Source organism: Sorex fumeus, unplaced genomic scaffold (assembly GCF_029834395.1).
Source record: "Sorex fumeus unplaced genomic scaffold, SorFum_2.1 ptg000030l, whole genome shotgun sequence".
Lineage (NCBI taxonomy): Eukaryota > Metazoa > Chordata > Mammalia > Eulipotyphla > Soricidae > Sorex > Sorex fumeus.
Genome location: NW_026606087.1, coordinates 18136798 through 18158727, shown reverse-complemented (window position 1 = coordinate 18158727; position 21930 = coordinate 18136798). Strand labels below are relative to the sequence as shown.

The following is a 21930-nucleotide window of genomic DNA, read 5'->3' as shown; positions in this document are numbered from 1 at the left end:
CATTAAAATGTGATATGTATAACAATAGAGGCTCTTTTTTAATCTGTTTTTTTATTTTGGGGCCACACCCAGCAATGTTCAGGGATTACTCCTCGCTCTGCACTCAGCAATCATTGCTGGCAGGCTCAGGGGACCATATGGGATGCTGGGATCGAACCCTCCCCACCATACTACAGCTCTGACCTAGAGAAGCATTAATTAAAGGAGAGAGAGGGCCAAAATGTGACTAACAATAGGAAAATAGGGGCAGGATGGAAATGTTCAATCCCTATATGCAAATCTTTGTGTAACCCAGACACAGAAGAGGCTCATCCAACACAGATCAGAACAAAGGGAAACGAGATCAAGCCAAGGGCCTCAGTCTGGGATGACCTAATAGATCTGTGTCAGGAGGCTCATCTTGGCAACTGGACCCAAAGACTCAGTCTCTGCGCTAAGGTTTCTACTGCTGCCCACATTCCTGAGCCAAACTCCCTTCTGACTGGTACTCGTTACTGACTGCACTGCCAATGTTGTCAATCAGAAACCTTCTCACATGTATTTTCCTATTTGTGTTCTGATCAATTACACTATATGAAATCTTAAATCATATTCTTTCTGCTACACAACTGCCTAATAGGAAGTCATCTGGGTTGTGATGGGTTCAACCCCAACCAGGAACCCCAATCAGGAAGCTTTTTCTTTTTTTTTCAGGGTTACTCATGGATCCTCACTCAGGAATTATTCCTGGTGGTGCTCAGGGGGGACCATATGGGATGCTGGAGATTGAACCCAGGTAAGCCGTGTGCAAGAAAAGCACACTACTCGCTGTACTATCGCTCTGGCCTTGAGGATATCAGCTTCCTGTAATGCATAAAGCATCGTCACTGAGCCTTGGAAGACTGAGAACAAAGATCACAGTAATACCTGTTTGCACACCTTTCCTGGTCAGTGGTGCAGCTACCCATTATCCTCTGTTATTTCGGAAGTGAGACAGGCCAGACCTTCCTGCAGCTGGAGCACAGAAAGCCCCAACATCAGGGGCGCAACTCAGAGTTATCACTTACCTCCTTCACTGACAATCTGACTCCTTCCGGAAGATTGCTCTGGATTATCTCCAAGAAAATCTCTGCAAATGTAGCACTCAGACCACTGATCTACAAAAGGAAAGAAGATGCTCTCAGAGAGGGCAACTGAACACCAGAGACCCAGCAGCCACGGCCTGGGCTCCAAAATCAGTTCCAGCAGAGCCAGAGGGCTTTGCAGGGGCACTAATGCCCAGACCGGGTCTCTCAGCCCTGGTTCCACAGGTTTCTCTTGCTAAAGAGTGTACTTGCGGAGAGAGAGGGAGACTGCCAATAAGTCTGCTTCCTTATACTGGACTAGGAGGTTACTGTTAAGACGTTCAGGAGAATTTACTGAATATTCAACTCAAGTTTATCCACACAGCCAAGTGCCAGATCCTGTGCGGAGAATGTGGAAGGAATGAGACGGGAGAGCAGGCAGCAGCTGCAGCAGGAATACCTACTACATCTGGGAAGAGCAAGGAGCATCCCGGAAGAGTTAACATCTGGAGGCTATTTTCAGAGTGGGGGGGGGGAGGAGAAAACTGGAAGAATTCAACAATAGAACAGGGGAGGGCTCGAAGCACACTATTCAGTAAATCATAGAGGGTTAAGCACAATATTAGGGAATTAAAACTAGTTCCGGGAGCCAGAGAGATAATACTATGGTTGGTGGCAAGTTAAATTTGTCATATATCTAGAGTGATTTATTCCTGATAATATTTAAAGGCATTACAACTTTAATATGCCTCCTATTACCTTGCTGACACACATATTTCTTGAGTGAACCAAAAGGGGATCCACACACATTGGAATAGCATTTGTCAGTAAGAAGAAATGAAGGACTACTCAGTTATAAAATGAAATCATGCAATTTGCTGCTACATGAGTGGATTTTGAGAGTATTATGCTGACAGAAGTTACTCAGGAGAGGGGCAGACACAGAGTGATATCTCATTTGGGGCATAGAAAGAAACTAAGTAGGGGTGTAAGAAATGCCCAAAGGCAACAAAAACTGCAAACTGGTGGTCTTCAGTAGGAAGGGGGAGAAACAGGACAGAGAGGGGGACACGGGGACAACAGTGCAGGGAAGCAGATACTCTGGTGGCGGGTGTGCTACTGGAATGATTTATGCAAGACACCCTACCATCAAGAGAATTCTAAACAAGAGCATCAAAAATAAACTTTGGGAAAAAAAAAAAAGGAATGAAGGGACCAGGATCAGTGGCAAACTGCATACTGAGACATGTGAGGTCCTGCGTTTGATCCCTGTCTGAGTTGCACGCGTGCACATGCATGAATGAATGACTACACATGATACAACCTGGGTAAACCTTGAAAATAATAAAATAAAAGAAGTGTGTCTAATGCCATATACTGCAGAGTTTCATTTAAATGAAGCATCTAGAAGAGATAGAGAAAGTAGTTCAGTGGTTGCCAGGAGCGAGGGTGGTGAGGAAAGAGGCCTGACTATAATGGGTACAGAGCTTCTTTTAGGGGTAATAAAAGCGTTCTAAAAATGATTGCACTGCAGGTTGTATAACTCTGAATATACTAAAATCTATGTATTGCCTGTGAATACAACTCCCAATAAAGCTGCTACACAAAAGTGGGGTGACGCTAGTGTGAATTTTTAACAACTCTCAGTAACCTCATGTAGGTATGATTGTCACCCATATGTCTCTGCAGTAAAAAGAGAGAGAGAGAGAGAGAGAGAGAGAGAGAGAGAACTGGTTAGAGTTCAAAGGAACCAGGAGAATGACATGATCACACTGATATAAAGGAGAGCAAAGTGTATGAATCGGAAAGATCTTTAGGAGTAGTAGCTATAGAATTTGATAAATGAGGGGCCAGAGAGACAGTGCAGTGGGTAAGGCACTTGCCTTGCATGCAGCTGACCTGGTTTTTGTTTGTGTTTTGGCTTTTTGGTCACACCCAGTAATGCTCAGGGGTTATTCCTGGCTGTGCACTCAAGAATTACTTCTGGCAGTTCTTGGGGGACCAAATGGGATGTTGGGGATCAAACCCAGGTTGGCCGCAAGGCAAATGCACTCCCCACTGTACTATTGCTCCGGCCGGCCATCCCCACCCCCAGTAGGATTCTATCCCTGGCACCCCATATTGTTCCCTGAGAAGGACATTTTTATTTATCCAGAAATATTTTTACTTATCTAGAAATAATTCCTGAGCACAGAGCCAGGAATAAGCCCTGAGCATTGCCAGTGTGACCCCAAAAACAACAAAAAAATTGATAAATGAATGAATACCAGAGGGCAGAGAAAAGCCAACAACATTAGGCTCAAAGATGGGGAGGATTCTATAATTAGAGAAACATCAGTTCTGCTACAATCATTTTGTATACATCGAGTATAAGACACACATGGAACATCCTGGTAGAGAAGCCCCGTAACAAACATCAGGACTGAAGCTCAAGGTAGCAATCTGGAATATATATATATTACCTATATATATATAAAATATATATACAGATATATTATATATATACACACACACATACAACCAACAAGACTGCAGAGAGAGAGCATTACATGAGGAGGGATGTAGCACCAAGAACCAATCCTGGAGAATGTCATCATTCAAGGGGTAGATGAGAGAGGGAGAAGGGGATGACAGAGGAGAAAAAACAAGAAGAACCAAAAGAGGCCAATACATGCCCAGTTCTCCCAGAGTGCCCACCTGAACCACTCGCTCGTGGGTGGTCAAAACCGAGTCCAGGAACATTTTGCTGCCTTGATCCTGTAGCCGCAGCACCTCCATGGTCTTAGTGGGCATCGCATAGCTGTGGGAAGGGGCAGCCAGTGATTAGAGGGTTCCCAGCAGAGCAGTTCCGTGTATAGCTGCTGTTGTCTGCAATAGATCCTGGCAACACAAGCTCCTTATCTGAGACCGGGGTCGAACCGGAAATGGGTCAGGGCGCTAGCACAGGGATTAAGGCATTTGCCTTGCACATGGCTGACCCTGATTCAATCCCTGGCACCACATGCGCTCCTGACCACTGCCAGGAGTGACCCCAAACACCAAGTTGGTCCCAGAACACTGCCAAGTGTGGTTCCCCCCAAGTCCCCAAAACAAAAACAAAGAAAGCTCTCTAGAAGTTTCTAAGTTGCCTCAAGGGTTAGATCATCACTAATGACTTTCTGCATATCCAATCTTGCCTATTCAGAGTAAAACTTGGTAACTACTGATATTTTTTTTTAATTTTTTTGCTTTTGGGGTCACACCCGGCAATGCACGGGGGTTACTCCTGGTTCTGCGTTCAGGAATTACCCCTGGCGGTGCTCAGGGGACCATATGGGATGCTGAGAATCGAACCTGGGTTGGCCGCATGCAAGGCAAACGTCCTACCCGCTGTGCTATTGCTCCAGCCCCACTACTGACATTTTAGATCAGAACATTCTCTGTTTTGGAAGCTAATCTAGGCATCTCTAACCTCTCCCTAATAGATGTCAACAGCAACACCAAAATGGTAACAAAATTATCTGTAGACATTATTATATGTCCCCAGGTTGAGCCATCATTATAGAGTCTCTGCTTGCTCTAAGCATCTTCAATAAAGCTATGTAATGCAGGGTTAAGAACAGTAGACTTGGGGTGCCAGAGTGATAGGACAGCTGGTAGGGCATTTGCTTTGCATGAGGCTAAACCGGGTTCCATCCCTAGCACGCTATGTAGTCCCCTGAGCCTGCCAGGACAGTTTCCTGAGCTCAGAGCTAGGAGTAAGCATTGCTGGATATGGTCCCAAACCAAAATAAAACACAAACAAAAACAAAATATAAAACAGTGGGGAAAGCTCACGAGGGTGCAGTGTAGAGTTTGCATTTGGGGCCTGAGTTTAATCCCGACCCTGCACGGACCTTGAGCACTGCTGGGAATGACCACAGCACTGCTGGGAATGACCACAGCACTGTGGTCTGTGGCGGGAAAACAAAATAGAACAAAAGACCGCAGATTTAGGGTCAAGTCTTGGTCCTGCCACTTGGCGGTGGTGTTAATTTTGCCAGGCACTTTCTCCTCTGAGCCTCAGTTCTTTCAAAAAAAAAAAAAAAAAAAACCACAGATTACAATCTAGGCCACAACCAACAGATCACTGGGAGGACCGGAAGTGCTGAAGAGCTCTGGCTGGTGCTAATCCTAAAAATGGTCCTAAAAATAATCCTAAAAAGGGAGTATTGTGCTTATCCTATCAGAAAGTTCATCAAACCAGATAACTCAAATAACACTAAGAAGAGAACTCCTGACTTTTCATGCCACATCAAACTGCATCAGTTAATAGCAAGGGAGATACGGCCCTCTAGAGAGAGAGCCATAAAAGCTTGTATAATGGAAATGGATTAGAGAGACTGACAATCAGCTTTAGATTTAAATGCTGGCTCTGTAACCCGTTTGATCTTGGACAAATTGAGTCAGCTGTCTGAGTATGTTCCCTCAACTATAAAAATGAGGACAGTAACACCCGGTTCTTAGGGCTGCTGCTATCACTACAGGAGATCACGGAAAGACGGTGATCGAAACTACCAGTGCCAGTTCTTCAGCCTTAGAGTGAGTTCAGCTTGGTATCTCAAACTCTTCCAGGAAGCTTAAATAACATCCTTCCCACTTTTCGGCACAATCTATAACCTCATTTTCCAAATCCAAATTTATTATATACTACCTCTCCAGTCCATCATTTCATTTTGTTATTTTAGTCTAATTTAGTTTATTTCATTTCATTTCCCCCTGCTGCTTTCGCTCCCATGACCAGGGCTTGCACTCATGCCTGACTATGGGGCTCACACATTGTAAAAAAATAATTGAATCACAGTGTAATAAAGTTACTCATGATTTTCGGCTGTACAATATTTGAGCACCAATCCCTTCACCAGTGTTCCCAGTTTCCCTTCCACCCCTCTCTGCCTTTATGGCAGACACTTTTTTTCTTTTTTCCTTTTGGGCACAGTGGTTTACAATACTGTTACTGATAGGGTGTCCGGCATACCCCTTGACCTCCTTTCAGCACCCAGTCCTGCTCCATACGAGGGCTTCCTCTATTGCTACTGTGTGATCACACACTTCAACTGTGGTTCTTGCTGGATGCTTTGTATCAGGTGAGGTGCTTGCACTCACTGGTGAGCACTTAATTGAGACCACAAGTTATGGCTGTGGTGCTCATTTTGGGTCACTATGGTGCTCACCTGAGCTCAACATATATTTCGGACACAAATCTGAACTTCTGACCATATGCTCCAAGGTGGGTGGAACTCTAAGTCATTGCATTATTTGTCCAGGAACTTGTTAAGAATGAATCTGAGGGACCCGGGCAATAGTACAGAAAGCTGCCTTGGAAGTGGCCAACCTGGGCTTGATTGATCTCCAGCATCCCATATGGTCCTCACCCACTTACCCAGCACCACCAGGAGTAATTCCTGAGAGACACAGGAGTAAGCCCTGGACACCACTAGGTGTGACCCAAAATCAAAAACAAACAAATACAAGAGTGAATTTGAGAGAGAAAGCACACAAACATCTGTACTACCACAAGGAAAAGACAGTAAAAGATAAGCTCTGAATATTCTGAGGACAGAAGGGGAGAAGGGCCCAGGAAAGGCTTTGCAAATGAGGTCATGTTTTATCAGTATGCAAAGAAAGAACATGAGTGGTTACCTGGAAGACATTCTAAATAAAAAATGCAGGATGCCTTACCAAAACAAGGGGGCCTAAGAGGCCTCAAAAAGAACCAACCAAACATAGTTTGTTAAAAAAATCGTGGGCAATCTAATTTTTCCTTGGGGGGTGGGGGAGGGCAGGGTCATACCCAGAAATGCTCAGGACTTATTCCTGGTTCTGCCCAAAAGAATTACTCCCGAACTGGAGTGATAGTACAGCGGGTAGGGCGTCTGCCTTGCATAAGGCCGACCCAGATTCGATCCCCAGCATCCCATATGGTTTCCCGAGCACCGTCAGGAGTAATTCCTGAGTGCAGAGACAGGAATAACTGTGTATCGCCGGGTGTAACCCAAAAAGAAAAAAAAATTACTCCTGGTGTGCTCAGGAGAACCATATGGGATGTCAAATGTATCACTCTGGCCCCACTCTGATCATTTCAAAACAGAATAGGTCTTTGAGTCATAAGACAATAGGTAATTCTCTCTTTGATATCAATACGTCTTGTTTTCTCCAAATTTTCTATTAAAAGGGGAGGAGAGGGGATGGAGAGATAGTACAGCAGGTAGGGTACCTACATATAGCCAACCAAATTTGATCCCTGGAACCACATTTGGCCCTCTGAACCCCCATCAAGAGGGATCCCTTAACGCAGAGACATAAGCCAAGCACAGTTGGGTATGACCACAGACCCCCTCCCCAATTTTCCCCCCCAGTGATCACACAGTAAAAGTAAAAGAGAAATCATTGATTTTTAAGAGTTGAACACACCAGCATAACCAAACATAACAGAATCAAGCTGTTGTTGGTGAACATTGCCAGGGATGGGACACAGAATACTCTCCCAGGGTACCAGGAAACTTACAGTCTGTGGATTCTGCCAATTGTAAGGCTCCAATTAAAGGGGAAAAAAAAAGGCAGTGGGATCCAGGGGTATGGCTCAAGTGGTTAGAGCACATGCCTGGTCTGTCCAAGGCCCTGACTTTGGTCCTTTCCACCACAAAGCTTGCCATGGGTATAGCCCTGGGAGCCCCTGAGTACTTATTATCCATACTCTTGGGAGGAGCATCACCGGGAGTGGCCTATGCCCCCGCCCCTCCCCTTGCACCCCTGCACCCCTGGGAGTGGTTCCTATGAAAGAACAAAGGAAGAGTAATCCCACAGAGAGGGAAGGAGCGTGGCGCCCAGGGCAGAGCATACAGGCTAGCTAATGCCTTGGAAGCTGCTCCCAGATGAAGGAGGTTTCCATCTCTCCAGGACGCAGCTCAGCTGGGGCTGCTGGCGACCGCTGGACGGGCAGGAAAGGCCTCATTCACTCCTCTCCTGGGTGAGCTGCAGCTGCAGCCATGCAGACCATTTATAGAACAAAAGCTAGCCTGATTCCATCTCAAGGTCACAGCTCTGCCCCCATAATCCCAGAGGACAAATAGATCAAGATGAAATGAAAATCAGAAGAAGAGAAAATCATTTCATCTCTGAAAAAAGCTGGGCAGTGAGAATGCCTGATAGGAGGATCTGAAAACCTCAATCAATACAGAGAAGCAGCAGCTGCAAATGAACATCTCTTTATGCTCGCAGAATCTGGAGCAAAGAGCCAGGGAAACGGCAAAAGGCAGAATACCATTCAGTGTATTGTTCTAGGAATCATGCTCATTTCAGCTGAAACTCAATCCAAGCCAACAAATATTTGGTCAGTGCTTATTTAGTCAGAGCAACTCGGCAAGGCTTTTTTTCCCGGAGTGGTGCTGGTGCTGGACTGGGGTTCGAGGTGAAGGTTTGGGGATGTGGGAAGGCTCAAGCCCTGCAGTGTCAGGAATTACCGAGGTCACACCAGTGGTGCTGGGGGTCACCAGGGCTGCACCAGGCAAAGCTGATACTCAGGAGACCATCCATGGAATGCTGGCAGCCTCCTGCCAGATAAAAAGCCCTGTATTATCTCTCTGGCCCCAGGACTCACATCTGATGAATAAAGAAATGTTCCTAGTTTTCACAGAGCTTAGAATCAAAAAAGGAAGAACTAAAGCGAGGGTCTGAAATGATGTTATAAAAGAGAAGTTACCGACATCTCACAGCTGCCGCCATGTAAACTCATCAGCTCAGCTTTACAGAGTCAGGACCAATCTCAGAAGAGACACAAACCAAGCTGTAAACATTCACGGGTACTCTGGGTTTATGGTTGAAGACTCTGGGAGTTGAGTCCCACCCTGTCAAAGCCCTGGCAGCCACACCCACACCCACAGCTGTCACCATGCTAACAGCCCAACTCTGCTGCTTCACAACTAATCTCTGCAAAAAGGCACAGCAGTTTTCTTTCTTTCTTTTAAAGATGAGAAATATACATTTAGGATTAGCCAGCTGGACTGTTTAGATGATCCCGATTTTTGTTGGCAATATCCAAGGCGCCATAGCAGGAGTTGCCCAGATATATGCCTTTTTCTCTCCATCAGGCCTAATCTCAGTGTGACCTTGGCCACATCAACATCACAGTTTCTTCACGGCCTGTGGAATCTGGTGCTTGTTGGCCTCGATGTCCACCATGAAGGTAGTATATTCTGCATGGCTGACTCAGCGGTCAGAGGGAACTTGATGATGGCATAATGGTCATGCTTGTTTCTCGGGGGCGGGAGAGGGCGCTCTTTCATGGATATTTGGGCTGCCTTCCTAGCCGCAGCATTTTGGGTCTTCAGAAGGTGGGTGATGTGCAGATCTTCTTTCCGTGGCTGTGGACACCTTTCAGCACTGCCTTCTTGGCCTTCAGAGCTTCGGCTTTAACTTTAAGAGGGGCAGGGGCTTCCTTCTTGGCTTTTGGTGGCATCTTTGTAAAAAGCATATTCCGGTTTTCAGGCGGAAAATTCTGGGTTCTTCTCGGAGTGGGGGCGTGTGGCTTCCCTCCACCCCCGTACTTCCAGCAGCCCCAGCAGACACACCCAAATCAGAGAGCCATTACCAAGTAAACTCACTGGCCTGGTTCTACAGCTCCCAGACAGACTCTGGGAGTACTGGAGTTCCAGTACACGGCCATTTGACACCTCCAAACTCCACAATACTGACGGACACAGGAGGAGCACACCAAATTAGATGGGACAGAGACACAAAAGCCAACTGAGCTCAAAAGACAAATACACTAAACAACAGCAGTTTAGCAAATCCTCAGGGAAGGACTTAATGACGCATGGTGAGATAATACAATGTTCACAAATTTTATTTTACTGGAGTATTTTTTGATAATTCCATTAGTCATTTAGTTGTCACAAGCAATATGAAATAAATTATTTTGTACCTGCTAAGGGGGCAGGCTTGAGGGTAGGGGAAACTGGAGACAGTGGTAGAGGAAAGGTCGCACTGGTAGTGGGGCTAGTGCTGGAGCACTGAATGCCCATAACAACTGCATTATGAACAACTTTGCAAGTCATGGTGTTTAAATACAGTGAAAAAGAGACAGCAAAATTACTACCTTTATGTAATAACTTAAAGAAGCTCCCTGAAGGGATTGTGAAGATGACATCTAAGAAAAAAGTTGAATCAGGCAAAAGGTAGCCTAGGCTTTAGATAGAATATGGAAAGATGAGGGAGAGACAAATAGTCCCTAGAGGGAGAGGAAGAAGGAAAGAGAAATGTGAGTAAGACAGAGAGGCAAGCCCAGCCCATGAGACGTTTAGCAAGACACATGAGGAACTTCATACTTTCACTGAGAGTGATTGGGAAGCTAAGCACAGGATTTATATGATCATTGGTTCCAACCGAGAAAGATCACACAAAGGGTTAAGGGGAGAACCAATGATGGAACTGAGAATTTGGGGGATAAGTAGGGGTCTGAATCTAGAACTTACCTCTTATTACAGATAAATTTCTTTCCTTTTAGCATTAGTAACAATTGTAAGTAGTAGCCAAAAGTTACAAGGCAAAGTTGTAACCGCTTCAAATACATTAACTCTCCTAGGTCTGAGATGTAGCTCAGTTTGTATATAAGTGATCCTGATTTTAATCCCCACAAATAAATCTTATTTATATTAAACCACAAATAAAGCATATATATTTTTTTTTTCACTGTATTACTGTATCACTATCCTCCTGTTGTTCATCGATTTGCTTGAGCAGGCCTAATAAGGTATTCTTGTGAGGTATTTGATATGCCAAACACAGTAACAACAAACTCTCACAATGTATATTTTAATTTATACATATGTATATACATACATAAAGATTGGCATACAGATCTTTGCATAGCTATGTGCATTATGACTCCCTTAATTTTTACTACAGTCTCTTGTTTAGGTATTTTTTTTTAACCCAATTTCACTGATAAGGAAACTAGGACACAGAGAGATTAAGTGAACTGCCCAGTGTCACACAGCAAGAATGCAGCAGGACCAGAGTAAAAGAACAAGGAAGTACTGCCCGTGAGCTGGCCAATGCCTTGGACCCACTATGTTCACAGTACTTGTTTGAATTTTTTTGTTTTGTTTTTTTGGGCCACACCTGACAGTGCCCAGGAGCAACTTCTGGCTCTGTGCTCTGGTGCTAGCGGGGACGATGAAGTGCCAGGATCAAACCCTAGCCTTTCACATGCAAAGCATGCACTCAGTCCACTGAGCTAGCCCTCTGGCCTTTGCATTAACCTAATATATAGAAAAGTTTGGCATATCGAATACTCTCGGTAGCTTGCCGGGCTCTCCGAGAGGGGCGGAGGAATCGAACTCGGGTCGGTCATGTTGGCCGCGTGTAAGGCGAATGCCCTACCGCTGTGCTATCACTCCAGCAGAGTAGTGGGCTAACAGTAGCAGATCCACAAATATAAAGACCTACCTGGCTGCCTCAAATTCTCCAATGCTTTTCACAGCTGGCTTTGAAATCTCGGGACGGCTCAGCGGCAATATCCCTGACTTGCAAGTACAAGGTCATAAGTTCTATCCTCAGCATCCAACATTAATTGATTCCAGTGACATCATTTAGGATCTCCAGCACAACAGGGGGTGAAATCTATGGAGCACTATGACCAAAGCCTTTTTTTTTTTTTTAGGTCATACCTGGCTGTGCTGGGGGCTGCTCATGGCTCTGTACTGCTTCCTTTCTGGTGGTGTGTGTGTGGGGGGGGTCATGTGATATTAGGGCTGAACCTGGTGCTTCTGCTTGCAAAGTAAGCGCTTGAGCTCTTTGAGTCATCTCAAAGACAACTTGGTCCCAAATCACTGGAATTACGTTCTATACTTTTTTGTAATTTTTGTGTGTGGAAGGAGGCCTCACACAAACAAGAAAAGTCCTTTACATTCCTTGCCAGTTTAACAGTTTCATGTAAATTTAAACAACGGGAGGACAAGTAAATTTCTTATTATTACTCAGCTTTGATCCAACATTTGTACCACTACAGAAATGTAAACTGAGAAACTTGCATAAAGAGAAACTTGCATTTAAAAAAACCTGTTCAGGGGCCGAAGTGATAGTACAGCAGGGAGGGCATTTGCCTTGCACATGGCTGACCCAGGTTCAATCCCCAGCATCCCATATGGTCCTCCAAGCAATACCAAGAGTAATTCTTGAGCGCAGAGCTAGGAGTAATCCCTGAGCATCGTTGGGTGTGACCCCAAAAGCAAACATAAAAACCTCCAAAAAACCTGAACATAAATAGTCTGGATGGGCTGTTCCACTGACCATTAAGACAAACAAACAAACAAAATACCCAAGTCTGTACATGTTTATCATGACTACTATTACTGCTCAGAACTTGAAACAACACAACATGTTTCTACAGGTAGATGGATAGACTGGTACATCCATCCAATGAAATGCTACTCAGTATCAAAAAAGAAAACAGTTGATACTGGTAGTGATGTGAGTTAATCCCAAGTACATCTTAAGTGAAAAAAATCACAATAAGAAAAATACTATACTACTCCATTTATAGAATATTCTGGAATTGGCAAAATGGTGGGGACATAGGACAGATCAGTAGTTGCCAGAGCTTGGGAGTGGGTGGAGGGACTGACTAATAATGGCCGCGTGCAAGGGAACAGAGTTCTCAGAACAAAGGAAATGTCCTGTATTTTAACTAGGATGTATGTACATGTGTCAAGTCCTTACAACTATTGGATAAAAGAATGAATTTTGTGTTAGATCTTTGGTAGTTTAGGGTAGAGGTGTGGGGATCTGATGCCAGGGTTTGAACCCAGGGTCTCATCGATATAAAGTTATGAACTGTACCACTGAACTACATCCCTAGTCCAAAAGAGTGAATTTTATTAACATAACTACAGCTTAGTAAGCCTCACTTTTTTAAAAAACAGAATTACTATGAGATACACAGTTACAAAGTTGTTCATGATTGGGTTTCAATCAGACAATGTTCCAACACTCCTCCCTTCACCAGTATAAATTTCTCACCACCAATGCCCCCAATTTCCCTCTTACCACCACCCCGAGTCTGCCTCTATGGCAGGACAATTTTCTTCTTTCTCTCTTCCTCTTTCCCTCTCCGTCTCTCCTTTTAGGTAATGTGGTTTGCAATAGAGGTACTGCAGATTATCATGTGTATCACTTTACCTCCATTCAGCACACAGTTCTCGTCTAGAGTAATCATTTCCAACTATCATTACCACAGTGGTCCCTTCTTTCTTCTAACTTCACTCCCTCTCCTAACCTCCACTTACAGCAAGCTTCCAACCATGGACCAGTCCTCCTGGTCCTTGTTTCTACTGTCCTTAGGCATCAGTCTAATACTATGTTTTTTTTCAATATCCTGCAAATGAATGTGACCATTCTATGTCTGTCCCTCTCTCTGACTTCCTCTCCCTGACTCATTTCATTCAGCATATTCAGCATGATACTCTACATGTCCATTCACATAAAAACAAATTTCATGACTTCATTTTTTTCCTAATGGCTGTATAGTATTCCATTGTCTAGATGCACCATGGTTTCTTCATCCACTCATCTGTTCTTCAGCACTCAGGTTGTTTCCAGATTCTGGCTATTGTGAATAGTGCTGCAATGAACATAGGAGTGCAGATGGCTTTTCTGTACTGCATTTTTGGAGCTTGGAGTGGTATTGTTGGGTCTAAGAAAAGCTCAATTTCTAGGGTCTTTTTTTGCTCTTTTTGGGAGTCTACCTGGAGATACTCAGGGGTTACTCCTGGCTCTGTACTCAAGAATTACCTCTGGCAGTGCTCACGGACCATATGAGATACTGGGGATGAAACCTTGGTTGGCCGCGTGCAAGGCAAATGCCCTACCCACTGTACAATCACTCCAGCCCTCAATTTCTAGTTTTTTGAGGAATGTTTGTATTCCCACCAGTCGTGAATAAGGGTCCCTTTCTTCCCGCATCCTCACCAACACGAGTTGTTCTTGTTCTTTTTGATGGTGCCGGTCTCTGTGGTATGAGATGCTATCTCACTGTTGTTTTGGTTTGCATCTTCCTGATGATAAATGATGTGGAGCATTTTTTTATGTGCCTTTTGGCCATTTGTATTTCTTCTTTAAGGAAGTTTCTGTTCATTTCTTTTCCCGATGTTTTGACGGGGATAGATTATTTGTTTTTCTTGTAAAGTTCTGCCTGTGCCTTATAAACTTTGCTATTAAGCCCTTTATCAGATGGGTGTTGGGTAAATCGTTTCTCTCATTCCATGGGCTGTCTTTGTATCCTGGACATCATTTCTTTTGAGGTGCAGAACCTTCTTAGTTTAATGCTGTCCCATTTGTTTATCTTTGCTTCTTCTCACTTGGTCAGTGTTGCTTCATCCTTGAAGATGTCTTTAGCTTCAATGTCATGGAAGGTTCTGCCTATCTTTACCTCTATGTACCTTATGGATTCAGGTCTGATATCAAGGTCTGTACTCCATTTTGATTTGACTTTTGTGTATTAGAAAGAGATCTGAGTTCATTATTCTGCGTAGACCTACCCAGTTTTCTCCAGCACCATTGTTGAAGATGAATAAGCCTCAATTATATCTCAAAGCCAAGAAGGCCTTATCATGGAGCTAAGAGATAACTCAGCAGGCTGAGTTGAGGCTGGATCATCGGCGCCACAGTCTCTCCTGATTACAGAACTGGGAGTAGCTACTGAGCGCTGTTGGGTATGACCCAAAACACAAAATAAAGACTGTATCACAACTACAAATGAAAAGTTAGTATCAGCTCCCATAAACAGTAGATAAATTAAAAACAAATATAACTAAAGCAAAATGTAAAATTCTGCTAACTGGTGTTTAACAGAATCTCTGAGCCCTAGGTCTCTGCTAAAAAGATAGCAAGTGTGAAAACATTGTTAGGGACATACCAGCACCATACCAAGAATTTCTCCTTGACATAACTGGGTTGAGAATTTAAAAGGAAAGAAATTTCTCACCATGTGATTCAATGTTATTTAAGGCAAACCACAGGACACTCCACATTTTTCGAAACACTAAGATATGTAAAATGCCTCGCTTTGAAAAGAGAGTTAATAATGTTAGTTCCTTCCCCTACAGTTTTCCAACAATTCCAAATAGCAAGTGAAAAGCACAATAGCAAGGAAAAAGCTAGATATATGGAGGGATACTTCATGTTAATGAAAGAGAAGGGTAAAAACGAATGTCAATTCTGCTCAAATTGATCAACAGATTCAACACGATGACAACAAACTTCTACCTGGATGCTTTCTGTAGAAATCAATAAGCTAATTCTGTAATTTTTGTTTGTTTTTTGAGGGAAGCACACCCGGCAATGCTCCTGGCTCTGCACTCACGAATCACTCCTGGCGGGTTCTGGGGACCACATGGGATGCTGGAGATCAAACGTGGATCAGCTGCATGAAAGGCAAACGCCTGATCCACTGTACTACTGCTCCAGCCCTGGCACAAAATGCATACTGAAAACAACTGTTATCCAAAAAACAGACAAGAACTCTAATAACTCAATAAAAGAATAAAAAAGCCCAAATTAAAAAGGGACCAGTGAGATAGCTCAAAAGGCTGGAATGTATGCCAGGCATACTAGAGGCCCCAAGTTCGGTTTTCTGGCACCAGACAGACCCCAGCACTGCTGCGGAGGCCCCTAAGCACCGCCAGGATGTGACCCAGCTGGCGCCCAGAACCAGTGGGCCTAAGCAGCACTGTGCGAAGAAGCCCAAGATTTAAACATTCCTGCCCAAACAGCCAAGCCCAGTATTGCCAGAAGTGACCCCGAATACATAAAGCATGGCTTGGGAGGGTCACCCCCCAAAAAAATATGGGCAAAATATTTCAATAGGAATATCATCAAAGAAGATATGCACATAAAAAACTCATGAAAAAGGGGGCTGAGAGAAGGCTCAAAGGGGCAAATGCACGCCTTGGATGCAGGAGGCATGGGTTTGAGCCTCAATACCATACGGTTCCCTGAGCACTGATGGGAATAGCCAGGTGTGGCTCAACCCTGCCCAAAGTAAAAACCTGAATGCATGAAATAAATAAAAAAAAGAAAGGTCAAAGAGGGGTCAGAGTGATGGATATTTGGGGGAGGGCATTTGCCTGGCAGGTGGCTGACCTGGGTTCAATCCTCAGCGTCCCATATGGTACCCCCTGCACTGCCAGGAGAGATTCCTAAGTGCAGAGCCAGGAGTAAACCCCTGAGTATCACTGCTTGTGAACTAAAACAAACAAAAAAGGTCAACTATACTGTTTATTAAAGAAATGTAAATTAAAACCCTCAGTAATATATTTCTTAGAATAGCTTTCAGCAATTTTATAACACTCGGTGCTAGCCAGGGTAAGAAGCAACTGTAAAAAGTAAGTAAAGTAAAGGCCCTCCCGTTGTTCATCGATTTTCTCGAGTGGGCCCAGTAACGTCTCCATCATGAGACTTGTTACTGTGTTTGGCATATCGAATACTTCACGGGTAGCTTGCCAGGCTCTGCCGTGCGGGCGAGATCCTCTCGGTAGCTTGCCGGGCTCTCCGAGAGGGGCGGAGGAATCGAACTCGGGTCGGCCATGTTGGCTGCGTGCAAGGCAAACACCCTACCGCTATGCTATCACTTCAGCCTGATGGGCATACAAAGTGGTGCAGCTACTCTGGGAAAGAATTGACTTTCATCTCTAAGAAATATACATTTACATACACACCCCCAAATTCTCTTAGACGACAATATTTAAGAGAAAAGAAAACATGCCTATAGTAAACCGATCTGAGAATGCTACTGGCAGCTTTATTCATAATCATCAAAATACTGGAAAGAATTCAAATGTATATCAGCTGGTGAAGAGAGAAGTCAATTAAGGCTTACCATTCTACTTTGTTTTTCGTTTTTGTTTTGGGGCCATAGCCAGCGGTGCTAAGGGCTTATTCCTGCCACCGTTCTAATTCTGCAATAAAATACTTGCAAAAACACTAATGAATCTTAAACACAATATTAAGCCAAAAAGGCCAGAGTGACACACTTGAATCCGTTACATGGGGTAGTGGAAAAATTTAAAAAATAGCAATAGAGTCAATCAATAACCACTAGGGACTGGAGGGAAGTAAAGGAGGAAACTGTTGACACCTGGGCATGGCAACCTTGTTAACGGCAATAGTCTATGCTCTAATTACAGCAAACTGCACACTACAAAAGAGTTAATTTACCACGTGTCTATTACATTCACAGCTTTATTATTATGTTGGTTTTGGAGCTACACCTGGCGGTGCTCAGGGATTACTTCTGGCTCTGCACTCAGAAATCACTCCTGGCGGGCTTGGAGTAGTGTAGGTACTAGGGGTCAAACCCAGATTGGCTGCGTGCAGACAAACACTTTACCCGCTATGCTATCACTCTGACCCTTCCACAAGCTTTACTGAACAGTACCAAAAAAGCATGTACCCACCCCAAGAACATCGATGCAAAGACACCCCTCATACCTTTCCTCGACTTTAATGGCGAGATGATTGCAGAGGTTGTGAACATACTGGGCATAACTCTCTGCCAAGGCCATGTCATAGGCAGTCAGGTGAATGTTTAACACCCCATATTCATAATCTGTCCCCATATTAATGGGTCTCACTTCCACTTTTGCCCTTTTCTTCTTAGGCTACATAAAAAAAAAAAAAAGAGAAGAAAATTAAAATTTTATGCTAGAAATCCTAATCATACCATCTTTATCAGACCATCTCTATTATACCATACCAGATAATCTCCTTATCAGCCACCCTCCGGAACTCACGACTGCTTCTCCCGGAAGGGAGCATAAAATGAGGCCCCCATTACCATGCTACCGAACTCCGTGCCAGGCTGTTTTCACTCAGGGCGCCCCAGAGGGGGGAGTGAGAGCCCTCCCCGCCCCAAGGGACCCAGCCCCAGCAGCTGACCTCCACTACCTATCTGCTGCCACGCTCCAGGGCACTTCCCACATGCTCGGGCTGAGCTTCACATATGAGTGAACACATTTCTGGACACATCATAAGACACTCCCTACCCATTTTCCATAATTACCACACCATATTTGTGATGGGCTTCAGACAGTAGGCAACAAATCATAGAGGGGAATATATATATATGCCTCTCGGAGAACATACATATATATGTTTCAGTTAGTACAATTGGGACTCCAAAACTACAGGTCCTGATTCAACCAACTGCTGAGAAATAAATACTGTCAGGAATGTGGTTCATGGTAGAGCACTCGCATTGCATGAAGTCCTAGGTTTGGTCCCCAGCATCTCCCACCAAAAATGTACTATGTAATAAAACTTTCAGTGACAATCTGAACTGAACATATACTGACATTTTTCTTGTTACTATTCTCTAAACAATATTGCATAACAAGCATATACATGCTCTTTTAAAATTGATTTAGGCATAAAAGTAAACTAGAGGTTATTTAAAGCATACAAGAAGATGTATACAGATTATTTGCAAATACTGTGTTATTTTACATAAGGTACTTATGAATATCTTCAGATTTTGGTACTTAACAAGCCAGGGATATAGCTCAGCAGTAGAGCAAATGTTTTGCATGTGTGAAGAGCTGGGCTTGATGCCCAGCACCACACACACACACAGGAGAGAGAGAGAGAGAGAGAGAGAGAGAGAGAGAGAGAGAGAGAGAGAGAGAGATTCTGAACCAATTCCCCGGAGAAAACCTGGACAACTATACACTATATAGACAGATCTCCTGGCTTATTTGCACTAATTTATTTTGATTTTCTGATAAGAATGACGTGAAAATGCATTGAAGTTTTTATTTTATATACTGGGGGTGGGGGCAGTGCTGAGTCACACCCTGCAGTGCTCAGGGCTCACTCCTAGCTTTGTGCTCAGGGATCCATATGTATTTCTGGGAAAACTGAACCCGGATCAGCAAGGCAAGTGCCCTGCCCACTGTGCTTGCTCTGGTCCTGAAGTAATGTTTTTAATTTTTAATTCTTTATTAGTTATGGGGCTCATTCCTGTGGGTACTGGGGATGGGGGTAGGAGGAATGCAACAGCAAGGATAGAAGCCAGAGTCTTGCACACATGCCGGGCACTTGAGCCATATCCCCGTCTGCACTGAGGTTTTAATGTGAATTCCCTTGAGTCTATTGAGCCTTCGCCTCTTCCCTTATGATATTCTCTTCCATAACCTGCCAATACAAGTATCTTGCCTATTTTTCAGCCTGGGTTGACTACCTTTTTCTTATTGATGTATAGAGGTTCTTTCTATATTCTAGATATTATCCTGCAGCTATCTTCTCTGTAGTTTCCTTTTTCACTTTTGCTTTTGAATTTGGGGCATATTGAGCAGTGCTCAGGGGGTACTCCAGGCTCAGTGCACAGGGGTTGTTCTGGCAGTGCTTAGGGGATCCTGTAGTGCTGGGAACTGAACTGGGCATCCCAAGTGCAAAGCAAGTGCTCTAGTCCTTTGACCTATTTCCCCAGTCTCTACAATTCATTTTTATATGAATTTTATATAGAAAATAAAATTGAAGTCAAGAGACATGATCATGCAGTCCAACTGCCCCAGCACCATTACATTAGGCAATGCTAACTTGGTCCTATATTAAGTGACCATAGACATACAAGAACTGCTGAGGTCAGAGCAATAGTACAGCACTTGTCCTGCACACAGCTGATCCAGGTTAGATCCCTGGCATCCCATAGAGTCCCCTGAGCACCTCCAGGAGTTATTCCTGAGTGCAGAGCCAGGAATAACCCCTTGAGCATTGCTGGGTGTGGCCCCAAAACAAAACAAAAATCTGGGATCTGTTTCTGTATTCTTTATTCTGCTCCCTTGGGTTAATTGTCTAATAATCTGTACTCTGCCCTGGTATTAGAAATTTATAACATGTATTGCCACTCAATAAAATGATTTGTTCTGAGGAGAATCTATCTCTGCATCCTGCAAGACCCCTATCAATAATTAATAAATCAGTACCTGCCTTAGCAGAGAGTTGTTTCTGTAGATTTTTGGTGGTTGGCAGGGTAGGAGGGAGGGAGGCACCAGTGGTACTCAAGGACTCGAACCTGGGCCTCCTGCATGCAAAGCTCAGTTTCTTTTTTTTTTTTCTTTTGCATCACACCCGGTGATGCACAGGGGTTACTCTTGGCCCTGCACTCAGGAATTACTCCTGGCAGTGCTCAGGGGACCATATGGGATGCTGAGAATCGGACCCGGGTTGGCCATGTGCAAGGCAAACACCCTACTCACTGTGCTATCACTCCAGCCCCAAAGCTCAGTCTCTTGAGGGATCTCTCCGCCCCACACCAGCACTATTGCTGGCAGAGCATCTGACATGACGCTCTGACATCCCTGCCTCTAGGTCCATGTAAGATAGCAGGAACTCAATCTGGGGAAACAGAGGGAGGATCCAGAAATGGTGTTGTCACTAGGCCTCTACTATGAATGACAGAGGAGGCTTCCAAGTGGTGCTCAGGAAGCCTGAGAAGCCAGGCAGGACATTCCATGCAAGGGTTCAAGGACGGAGGGCTGCTGGGGCCCTGCAGTGCTGGGGATGACCCGGGTCATTCCGACAGTGCTCGGGGGCCTCCCAGGCTACACCGAGTGATATCCGGGGCCATGTGGTGCCAAGGATTGAACTTGTGTCAGGGGGATGCAATGCGTGTGCCTTAACCCCTGGCTGTGTCTCTGCCCCGGAGAGACCTATTCTTACCTCAGCAAGTGGATCAAAACACTGCACCGAAAAAGGTTTATCCAAACTGTGGCACAAAATATTTAACCACTCAATAAGTGATTTTGTTCCTGTCTCGCTTTAACATTCCTCTCATCTAGCCCAAAGCCTGGCAGAGAGAAAATATGTTATGAATTGCTGTTTTATAATTTTAGAACAGGAAGGCCTTTAAAAATGATTTTGTCCCAGTTCTTCATCTTTTCAGGGGAAAAATAGGAAGCCGAGAGAAGAGATCTGTCTCCCTGACTCCCTAAGTGACAGACGAGACAGGACTGACCCTGGGAATGCAAGTCTCGGCCTCCTGGTCCTGAGCCAGGGGCGTTTCCATCGCAGCCTCTGCATCACTCCAGTTCTGAAGAAAGGGGCCACTCCAGGGGCTAGATACGACTAAGAAGAGAATCTCGAGAAAGGGCTTCAGAACAGAGGGCTTGAGTTGCTCTTCTCAGAGCCCACCTCACCCTGGAGCAAAGGAAGCGACTGTGGCTTCTCATCCTGACGTCAGCACTGCAGTCGGAGCTGTGAAGAATGCTAAAGTCGGAGGCAGTGAGGAGTAGCGAAAATTTTCCAGACGGGAGGGGAGGGGAGTCTCTGAAGTCTTTAGGAGGCTTTTCGGCACCAAAGGAAATGTCAGGGCTCTGTAGGGGTGGCGCTTGGCGGGGGGGGGGAGGGGGGGACAAGGAAGCTGATGTGGTACCCCACCTGGCCGTGCGCTTGCTCTTCTGTGCTGGCCTAGATCCATCCGGAGCATCCACCCTGCGAGGGGCCACTAGAATATCAGGTTTTAGCTCTGAAACAAGGCACAGGCATGGCAGAGCCAGCACAAGCCTGGCAGCATGAGAGCAGAGATCAGTTCCCATCACTTCACCTGCTCGTTTTTTAATTTTTCTTTCTGGGTCACACCCAGCAATGCTCAGGGGTTCCTCTGGGTCTTCACTCAGGAATCACTCCTGGTGGTGCTCGGGGGACCATATGGGATGCTGGGGATCGAACCTGGGTCAGCCATGTGCAAGGCAAATGCCCTACCCGCTGTGCTATCGCTTTGGCCCCTTACCTGCTCTTTTTTTATCTCACACCTCTCCCCTCCTTTCTACTTCTAGTGCCTGAGTGCAGGTCTTCATGATTACTTATGGAGAGT

At 44.7% G+C, this 21930-nt stretch overlaps 1 protein-coding gene across 1 annotated transcript in view; it reads right to left on the bottom strand.

Annotated features, from left to right (window-relative positions):
* Positions 1–21930, bottom strand: part of MRPL48 (mitochondrial ribosomal protein L48) — a 63446-nt gene that overhangs the window by 774 nt on the left and 40742 nt on the right. Inside the window, exons 5-7 of the mRNA XM_056115932.1 lie at positions 17550–17719; positions 3741–3843; positions 1047–1136 (exon numbers count right to left, since the gene is read on the bottom strand). Of these exons, the coding sequence (XP_055971907.1) occupies positions 1047–1136; positions 3741–3843; positions 17550–17719 (363 nt within the window). The remainder of the gene's footprint in view (positions 1–1046; positions 1137–3740; positions 3844–17549; positions 17720–21930) is intronic.